Below are 10,540 nucleotides of genomic sequence, written 5' to 3'. Positions count from 1 at the left end.
CACATCTTATAGAGAGGAAGAGAGAAAGATCACATGCCAGATAAAGCTGTCAATGGAGCCCTCAATCAGGGGAGCGAGTTTGAAGCAGATGGTGCTAGCTATTGATCCAAAACATGCACACACACTTCCCCTGACTAACGGCTCAATATTGGACCTATTACAGAAAAAACTCCTTTCTTTGTTTAATTGTAAGTATGCAGAGTTAGCCAAGACCTGCTGGCCACAGACATATCCAGGTTCAAATAGTGTTGTGAAAGGACATTGACTCAGACACAGGAGCACTTCTGTACATTTTATTTACAAAATGTATTAAAATTCTTTGTACAGCGCCTCACTAATGAGGTTCAGCAAAATATGCATGCATCGCTTGCTCTTTTGTACCCACTACTATGCCTGGTGATTTGAGTTTTTTTTTCTTTTTCCGTTGCAGAAGGTGAGGCGTAAATGAAATAAAAATAAAAGGATTTAACTGATTTGCAAAAGAATAACCAGGGCTGGATATCTAACGTTAACCTAAGGTCGGGTTGTGAGCAGCAGAGCTCGTCAAGCATCACTGAATTCACACATGCAATTTCTTAGAAACAAAAAGAAAAACAGTGAATCCAATCTTCAATCGTGTTGTATAAATAGTTCTCATTTATCTAAATGTACACATCTTTCTCAAATCGTTCCTTATTTTTTTATTCACATTATCGGTTTCTTATATAAAATTATCTGCCAATAGTTGATTAGATAGCTATCTTCCTAAATCCTATGGAATCACAGTCTTTTTGAAAGAAGGGAAATGATCACAGCAATATGGAAATGTGCTAAGCTTCAGGGCTCTCCCTGGTTTAACCTTGTACAAATCTATTTTCCATTGTATTCATATATTTTCCATTTATTAAGTGAAATCACCAAACACTGTAATGTTCATTAAAGGAAATCAAATTAAAAGCAAACCACAGCTTGTTGTAAAATGTGCAATTGTTAAAGAAAATGGTCAGGTAATCCAAACACACGACAGTTTAAAAGCCATTACTGTTATCCTTTAATTGGATTGCAGTTAATCTACAATTGAATTACCCTTTCTGTTTGGTTTTACTTTCATGTACAAGAGACTTGAAGGATTCTAGACTTCAGGGAAAGACTGTGTGGAGCTGCGAGTCAGCGCTAATTTGATACTTTACAAACTGTAGATCAGATTTTCTTTTTTTTCCTTTGCTTTACACACTCTGTCATACAAAACACACTCTTGGCAGTATTGGAAGTGCGAATTATGACCTGGTTCTGTGGTGCGTAAAAGCCAAACCAGATCATTTTCTCTTCTTCATGAGTCCCAGGAAACGTTCAGAAGACAGTGGCAGCAGCACCAGAGTTGAGAGGACAAACAACACACTCAGGAATTGTTTTGCGCTGAATGGCATTTCGCTCCAGAAGATCAATCTGTCTTTTAAAACAAGTACAAGGTCACGATCAGTGACTTACAGCAGTATAAAAGCTATTGTCTTATAACCAGTGTCGTACAGTGCACTGAATAGATCTAATAAAATTATTTTAACACATATAACCAGTGAAAATCTGGCAGCAGAAGGATGAAGAGTAATCTGATCATATTGATTACAAGAAACCAATTAGACACTTGTCATATAAGATTAGTCGTCTTTCTGGCACTTCAAAGTGTGCTTAGGGTTGCAAAGGATGGCTTTAGTTCTCTCATTCATTGTAACATGTCAAATGTATTATATATATATATCTATCTATATATTTATTTCGATCACTGCACCATTCTTCTGTTTTGTATGAGTTTCAAGCAAAAAGCAATATCATTGCGAATGAGTTGCATTGATTGGACTCAGAGTTCCATAAGGCACTGAGAGGAGGGAACCGTTTCGGCTCTTCCCGTGACCAGTCCAGTCGTGTCGTCATTGCAGATTATCGTGCCGTGTACGCCCCGAGGATTTGGCTTGGAGCTCAATCCCCGTGTTCCTGTCCTTTCGTAGATGTTCAGTCACAGTTGTAAGGGACAATGGAAATGTTTTCTAAACCTGCGTCGACACAAAGGGCAGAAGCAAACACGGGAAAAGTTGAAGTGTATCATTATTGGCAGGAACAAACTTTTGTTTGTGACTAATGTTGGCTGAAAAGCAGCGTATGAGTGTTCAACATTTCAGCTTAATCCATTAAAGAATACAAATGTTATCTGCTTTGATCTAAGTTGAAAGACTTCTCATGCAAATGAAACAAGGTACTTTTTTTATTCTTTAAAGCCCCTTGAAACTCGGTTTGAAATGTTTCGTTTATCCCAATAACAGCAAATATATGCGACTAAATAAGCAACAATTAAATATTAAATCAAATTCATATACGTTACAAAAGTTTAACCCTGAAAAACTCAGTATATTAGAAGCTTGTGTCTGGGGTTTGATCATATTTGATTGACAGCACGGCAACATAAAACAACAATCCAGCTAAACGCAGACAAAAAGCACAAATGCAGAAGTCTCTCATGTAAACAATCTAAAATATGGTATCCGACGCTTCACATTTCGTTGCTCTGGTGTACTTGGTGTACTTCTGTAAACACAGGTTTACATGTGCATGTGTGTGTTTACAGAACACACACATGCCATCAGTCGAATCAAATGCAAAACTAACTATTTATTTAACAGTGAAACTCAACAGGGCCCTTTTTAAGTTAAGTGCTGTAGAACTGCTGTAAACAAATGTTGTTATTAAATTCCAACTTACTCCGAGTGGTATTAAAGTGCAAGTGAGCTTTTATTGCATCTTAAGTTTTTACTGAAGAAATAGTCACACTTAGCTTTTCACAGTGCCCTGTGGTTTATTGCAGTAAGAGAAACAGGGACACTGTATGTCTGGACTAATAGTGTTTTAATGACTTAAATGAACAATGGGTAACTCTACACACATATATAACTAAATGACTATTTTAACTCTTCAGATCCACTAAGCACCACACATTGTTTTGGTTTTCTGACTCACAGCTTTTCTGTTTTGATTCACTTTTACCGCACTCAAAAATGTTTAGATTTAACTTCCAGCTTTTTGATTTTAAGTTCTAACAAATCACTTCACGCTGCCTGCCCAGCACTGAATGACAGATACAGTCAGTGACCAGCTGGTAACAATATATAAGTACGTAGCAGATAAAAAGACAGATATTTCCCTCAGAAAGTGATGGACACCAAACCAGACTGAATATTTGAGTTATAGTCCATATTATGTTGCCTTCTAAACTTTTTAAAGTCATAAACAACTTGTTGTAGAGCAAACATTGGAAATATATCAAACAATACCACCTAAAATGTTTTTTTAAAGCTGTGAACACCACTGATAAAGTAAGTGAGAACATTTGTTTTTTTAAAAATGTATTTTGGGATTAAACTGACACTTAAGCATCTGATTATAAACACAGAATAAAAGACCATCTCGATTGTATACACGAGGTTGTGTATCGGACATCTTGCTAAGGTTGTGTGTCGCAACCTTCAGTTAGCCCGAGGCACTACTCATGCCGCTATACGCTACAAAGCATAAGCAATATCTCAGAGTTTTGTATTTAAGTGGGCATGTGTGTTTTGTTGAACCAAACATGACAACCATAAACAATTTCACAAGCAGAAACAACACAAACAAATGTATTATTCACTCTCACTGATATGACAGGAAGCTAAATGATTCATCTGCCACAACGCTCGGGGACAGTGAGCAGACGTACCTCTAGATCTTAACGCTCTCGGTTCCGTATACGTTGTAGCCTTCTCTGTATGTGGCAAAGTTCTGGGTGTTGGTCGGGGGAGCCGGCTTAAAATTCTGGGCATTCTTGGCCAATTTCAGCCGTTTGGTTTCTTGCCGTGATTTATAACAGAACTCTATCAGAGCCACCATCATGGCCAGCCCCAGCCCTCCAACCAGAATATAGAAGACACCAGCCACATTGCTTAGGCTGAGAGCACTTGTCTTGTCCTGGAGGAAAGTGAATAACACAGTTAAGAGTTTTGCAGTGGAACATGGGCAGCAGAAAAATACAGCCTATATCTTTCAAACTTATCCTCACATAGCCTTGGCTTAAACTGCTCTGGTACAACATCATCATACTCCATCTTACTGGGGCTACATATGGCAGATTATGGACACTAACAGCTACAAGCAACCAACAAATTGAAGATGTAATGAGGTGCTAAGGCTAGAATTTTTGACTGAACTGATTCTCCTATGACTGTCACAAAGTTGCAGAGAAACTTCCGACTGCCATAGTCAAACCATTCTCCACTGAGGAGAAAGAAGCCAACTCGTAGTGCTCTATCTGCTGGTGAATGTAGAGCTTTGCCTTCCCTACACTGCATGAAAGTAAAGTGGCTTCTGCTCTTGACCATGTAAGGAAGCTGGTCAGTATCGCATAGGTCGACGGCTCTGAAAATCCCTATCTTTTTTTAAATTCTCTTGGCGACATGTACGTATAACTCTCATGGCAACATTGTCATACAGTACAGTCAAATTCATAATAGATGAATGATAGCTCAATTAAAGTTTAAAAAAAACACTAAAGATCAAACCATTTTGCTGCTGCTTACCTACCAAACATAATCATTAAAAATGTGATCATCAGAGTTTTACTATTTGCAGTTTAACCCTATGAGTGTGAAGGCATCGTAAAGCTACCTGGAATCCCTGACTGTATCTCAGAGGGTTAAATAGTGGGTTTATTACATTCCCGAAACCTCTTATAATGTGCAAACAGCCTCTAACTTCAACTCCAGGCAGCCACAAGAATTAGAGGACACCCTACGGCGCTCTCGCCGCTGAGAGAAGTTGAATTTCAGTAAGTCATCACAATAAGAGGCTTTGCTTGTTCATCGCACCACAGGAGGCCAAAGAATCTAATAGACACATCTCGATGCAAACTAGTAACAACACATATAAATCAAATTTTCATTAACAGTTTGGTAAATAGGAACAGCAGCATAATGGTCAAATATCATGAATGTCAAGAGTGAAAATGAGCAAAAATAGCATTTATCAACAACGATTAACTGCTGTGATTCAATTGAAATAGTGTTTCTGAAAGGCACTTTCCCCACATTATTATCATTACACTTTCCACTAAAAAAGAGTTTCTATGTTTTATATTGCATCAAAGAATGTCTCATTTCTATGGCAAAACAAGAGAAAATATGGATTTGGGAAAACAGTGCCTTGTGTTAAAGCCACATGTGAACTGTGTTACAGTTTGTGGCAGAAAAACTGAGCTATATAAAAAAAGAAAAAAGTATGTGTAGCAAATAAACAAAATGTACACTATAGATGTCAGAGAAGTCTTGTCTTGCATATGAACAGTACGTCAAAATGCAATTTGGAATCAGTACAAAAGACCTGCAGCGACTGACCTTACTTCCAGAGTCCTTGGTTCCACATTCACCCTTATCGTACCACCATTTGTTTTTCAGCTTGTCTAAGATGCCTTGTTCACTGAGTTTCAATACTGCAAGGTTTACAGGAGTTCTTCACGTGGGAAATAACATAAATAACATTATATTATGTTATTTTATGTTATTCAACTTTTAAACTACTACATACTTTACAAAGCGATAAGGCAGGACACCTGGCTGTTCAACATCACAGAGAGCAGGCATTCTAACTATTACCTTTATAACCCCTATGCTAAAGCCAGGACCTACCCATATCGCTTTGAGTAATCGGCAGACGCTGTTACCAGGGCGACGAGCAGGTACCGCAAGTACAATCTGCAGGTCTATGAATACCAATATCGGGGTACATTGTTGGGGGCAGGTAACGGATTACAGGGGCTTTCTGAACAGCTTTTACAAGATCAGTCAAACAGGAGCTTGGTTTAACAAACAGAGAAATGACAGATCTACTTTTCTACCTCCACAATATCAGCTAAATCCTACTGTCGCCGGCATGACAACAATCACTTCTGCAGGTATCACGACCAATTTCTCATTCAAGCAGCTATGCCCAAAAGTAAAAAGCTTAATTAATTCTTACGTCTTCTATCCCGTCACATCGCTAAGAAAAATGTATCTCCCAATTACTCCAGATTAGTGTCAGATGAGTGTGTCCCAACCAAACCGCACTGAGCTGCAGGACTAAGCTCAGAAGTATCAGTGGAATAATTCCTCTCATATTTGCCTGTAGCTGCATAATCTGATGTCTGACACAGCTGTTTTGTGCCGTTTGATATTTATAGGACGTCAAACTACTCGGTGTAATCATAAATTATCATAATGTTCTATTGCGCTGGATTACTCTAGGGGGAAAGAGCTGGATACAGACTTTGTAGTGGTAATATAACAGTGGATCGTTTGTGGTTTAGGTCAATCCCTCTGTGTGAAAGTGGGAAAAAGAAGCAAAGAAAAACAGTGCATCGATAAAGGAGTGACCTGTTGTCCCTTGGAACAATGTCCCACATGCAATGCATAATGCACTGGGAGAACATAACACCACTGTATATAGCCGATCAGGAGGAACGGACTGTGAGGACCAGACCAGGTCTTGCCTCGGAGAGACATTGATTAACAATGCAATTACCCCGTAAGCTGTGTCTGAAACGCAATCTAGGCTGCACTGTGCTGGGCCTGAGGGCAGGAGAGAGCAGTGGTTACTGTGTGCGCTTGCAGCTGTGTGCGTGATTATGTGCATCTCCGGATGTCTGTCGGAACACCGAGCTGTGAGCGGGACGGGGTGAAGCGATACCCCGTTTGGAGCAGAGCGCTCCGGGCCGCTTTATTCCACCCAATCAGGCCTTTCCGCTGAGTCCTGGGGAGCCAAAATAAGCCAGGAAACAGACTGTACATACCTGTGCATGATAAATCACTGATGACGGCGCAAGAGACAGATGCTTTGAAATGGCTCCTGAGCATCAGTAGCACAGGGCGGCCTCCTCGGCTCAGTGACTACAGAACATAGCAATGTTAGCAATGCAAACATTGAAAAAGGTGATGTACAAATTCCTTTCCACGGGCATTTAGCAAGACATTATTTGATCCATGCCTCATGCAGCCTCTTGTGGTGATGCTCTTTCAGAGTTGACCGGCTGCAGCTTAACTGTTCATTGTGCTCTCGGCCAATCCATGACAAATGATATTAAGAGTGTAATGACACAATCTGCAGTCCACGGACTTCGCGGCTTGTCTGTAATCTAACCAATTACCTGATCTATATCATCACATTTGTGCTGACAGCATCATTTGTCACTACATTTACCTGGATTGTATTGTATATAATGCTACTGCTATACAAGTAATTTTGTGAAAATATCACAATTCTTCATGGCACATAATTTAAGCAACATTATATTAAGTTGTCATGGTGGAGTGGGGTTTCAGAATTAGCTTCATTAGCTACCACAAAGGAGAACATAATTCATCATTTAACCACAGAAGAAAAGGGGAGGGATCTGGTGGTCAAAAGGGTCACAGCTGGGTTATTACTGAGTGGGGTAGGAGCTGCATTCAGAGGAAGCAAACCAAAGGCGGTTCATGACATGACTCATTAAAAAGGAACCATAGGTCTTTTTGTTTAATTAGAATTCTCACGTTTGCCCGTAATGCTTATTCCCCTCAAGACGCCGCTGTTCCCCTTGCTTCCCTGTCGGCCTCAGCTGAGCAGCCATTTTGAGGTTTTAAGGAGAATTTATCTCGATGGCTTTAAAGCTCAAGGGCCCTGGGACAGTGTCATGGGTGCGAAGCAGCTGTGCGGTTGGAGTACTGCGAAGCTATGTATTTTGGAGGATTAGCCAACTTCACCTTCAGGAGTGAAGACTGGACGGTTCTGCCTTTTTCAATGTCAAATATTCTGTCACAAGCTAAGTAGGAGGCCTCTTCTCGCGTGTGACTTCAACTGGTCCTACTGTCAAACCTACCTAGACAAGTGGTTCAATCTGCCACTAAGCGATCTGCCCTGCACATGTGGAAGGTTGAACAAGCCCACCTTTCACAACCACAGGGCAACCGCATTCACCGGATCGTCTCCCTTTTTTAGAAATTCCACTAGCTTCAAAGCAAACTCCATCATTTGTATTCTAGAAACATAACTGTCCGATAACAACACATGTGATTTTCTGTCTGCTAAACAAATGCTCCTGAGTTTGATCTGATCTTGCCGGTCAGAGGATGAGTACAGTTGGTGATGTGCCGCGGGGCAGCAGGAGGTTGGCTGGGGGGAACGTTTGCTATGGTAATGGTTGGGTTGTCGTAAAAGCCTTGCCGATTACTCTGCACTATAGTACCCGATTGTGGTGACATCGAGGCTGACCTTGGAGTCACCTCCCCCGCTGCCGCACTCTCCCTTGTCGTACCACCATTTGTTTTTCAATTTGTCCAAGAGGCCTTGCTCATTCAGTTTTAAAACTGCCAGGTTAACAGCATTTCTTGAAACGATAAAACATAACTTGTAAGAAAATGCACAGGTCCGTGAGAAATCTAATGCAAAGTAATAATTGTACTAAGCATCATGATAATAATAATTATAAGAAATGGTAGTGATACTACCAATATGAAAGCAGGGGCTTATGCACAGAATCTGTAAATCAGAATGGTCTAGGAAAGGACAAATTGTTTAAGAATTTAAGGAATATGGAGAGATAAGAAAGGCTCATTATAAAAGGTAAAGACAGTGTTAAATCTTGGAAAAGGTGGCATGAAGGGTTACGTAGTTTAGAACTGAAGTGTGCGGGATGGGGACACTTGTCATTGAGAAGAAAAAGTAACAACAAACATCATGCAATTAACAGTCGTCACAAGTGACAGCGCAGCTTTTAAAAGGCTAAATTGAAAAACCATTGAACTGTTAAATTAAAAGTGACAACACAACAGTCAGGTAGGACAGCACAGGACAGAAGGAGAGATCGAAGGAGAGAGAAAGCAACAGTAAGAGAGACATACATGTGAAATGATTCTTAGCTTTAGCCTTATCACCTGGATTGAATTACTTGACTATAAATTAGCAACTCTTATCACATCTATAAAATATATAGAACATACATTTCTTATCATTAAACCTTAGTATCCAAGTGCATTAAAAAGCATACTACCGTTACCTCTGTGTCCATGAAAAAACAACAAGAGAATGAAAACAAGGGGACATCAGGGTAGGTGGAATACTATAACAACAGGGAGGATATTGTTATATTATTCCACCCACCCTAATGCTGAGCCTTTGGGCGTCGCCACACCGTATCCTTTCGAGTCGAGGTTGCCGCCCACTTTCATGGTGTCACAGGGCTTCCGCTGCTCGATGTACTCGTTCATGGTGGACTCGAGGAGGAAGGCGAACTTGCCTTTTGACTTTCGTACCCGGGCTACGCCATCGGGTGTGGTCTTAACAAACACTGAGGGTTCAGCGGATTTCATGTATGACCACATCTTCTCATACACTGCTATTTTGGATCGCTGTGCGGGGAGAAGACAAAGAGAAAAGTCATTTAGAAACATCCCAAAAATTAATATACATGTAATGGACTTCTTAGGATTGTTGTGCTTAATGATCTCTTTCTTTAAACTGGCATTTTGAAGTATTTATAGACATCTTGTAAAAAAGGCAGTGTGATATCTTTAAATACTTCTATAAAAAATACAGCTCATGGACTTGTACGAGATCATGAAGTACAAAAATGTTCAAAATCCATTTATCTTCATCAGCATAAACGTGCTCTTCAAATATTATGCTGCAGCTTGAGGCTCACATTCACCACACGTCACCTGTATTGTACATAATGTCATGCAAATTGGGTTTTAGTCGAAATACTGGGATGTTTGCACTTGGCTATGCAACAATATCTTCAATTATTAAGCTTTTGTGTCAGTGAAGTGTGGATAATGATGATTTATATGGAAACTAGCAAAGGTCTCTTGGTGAATTTGAGCCTCGGTTTATAGCCTTAATGTAACTTGTAGAACTTATTAAAGTCATTTATTTTCAAAACAGCGTCCTTAATGTAACATTTCAGCTGTGACTCAGAGGCAACCAATACGAAGTAAGAGAAGTGAACAAGAAAGCATTACACAGGCACAAGGCAACCCATCAAAGTGACACAGATGAGCCTTTCCCCGGCGCCTGGGGTCAGCTTAGCGAGCCTGTAAAATCTGTGGGAGTTGAGCGCTATCTATAATAAGAATCAATTAAATTATTCAATGCCGCTGGATTTATTTTGGCATTGGCATTTCACACTTTGAACAGATCCTGGTCCAAGCAGAGATGAGCCAGTTCCCGATTGGCACAGTGTGTTCCTCAGTGGATCCCCCATTTCAAATGTGCTTCCTTTTATTAAGGCTAGAGAAAGACGAAGGGTTGGATGGTTTTTAAGGAATGGCTGAATCAAAAGATCTACTGTCTTTGTGTATGTACTATGGACAAGCTGTGGATATACCAGAGATACTCCCCTCCAGTATGCTAAACCTGACAAGGCCACAAGTCCCCCGTTTTGTAAACATGTTAAATGATAGGTCAATGAATTCATTAGTTGATTGACTGTGGGGCACAGCGATGATGGAGCTTAATGCTTACATTAGCATGC

General features: G+C 40.2%; 1 protein-coding gene across 2 annotated transcripts in view; it reads right to left on the bottom strand.

Annotated features, from left to right (window-relative positions):
* Positions 1-279: 279 nt before the first annotated feature.
* The window catches only part of LOC117453591 (glutamate receptor 3), a 103,064-nt gene continuing 92,803 nt past the window's right edge, over positions 280-10,540 (bottom strand). Inside the window, exons 13-16 of one of the 2 annotated variants that reach the window (XM_034092454.2) lie at positions 9,169-9,416; positions 8,281-8,395; positions 3,722-3,969; positions 280-2,027 (exon numbers count right to left, since the gene is read on the bottom strand). In XM_034092454.2, the coding sequence (XP_033948345.1) occupies positions 3,724-3,969; positions 8,281-8,395; positions 9,169-9,416 (609 nt within the window). In that variant the 3' untranslated portion in view covers positions 280-2,027; positions 3,722-3,723. Of the gene's footprint in view, positions 2,028-3,721; positions 3,970-5,390; positions 5,506-8,280; positions 8,396-9,168; positions 9,417-10,540 lie in introns of both variants that reach the window. The other variant, XM_034092453.2, reaches the window with a different exon arrangement.

This window comes from Pseudochaenichthys georgianus, chromosome 10 (assembly GCF_902827115.2).
Source record: "Pseudochaenichthys georgianus chromosome 10, fPseGeo1.2, whole genome shotgun sequence".
Lineage (NCBI taxonomy): Eukaryota > Metazoa > Chordata > Actinopteri > Perciformes > Channichthyidae > Pseudochaenichthys > Pseudochaenichthys georgianus.
This window is presented reverse-complemented; position numbering and strand designations above follow the sequence as displayed.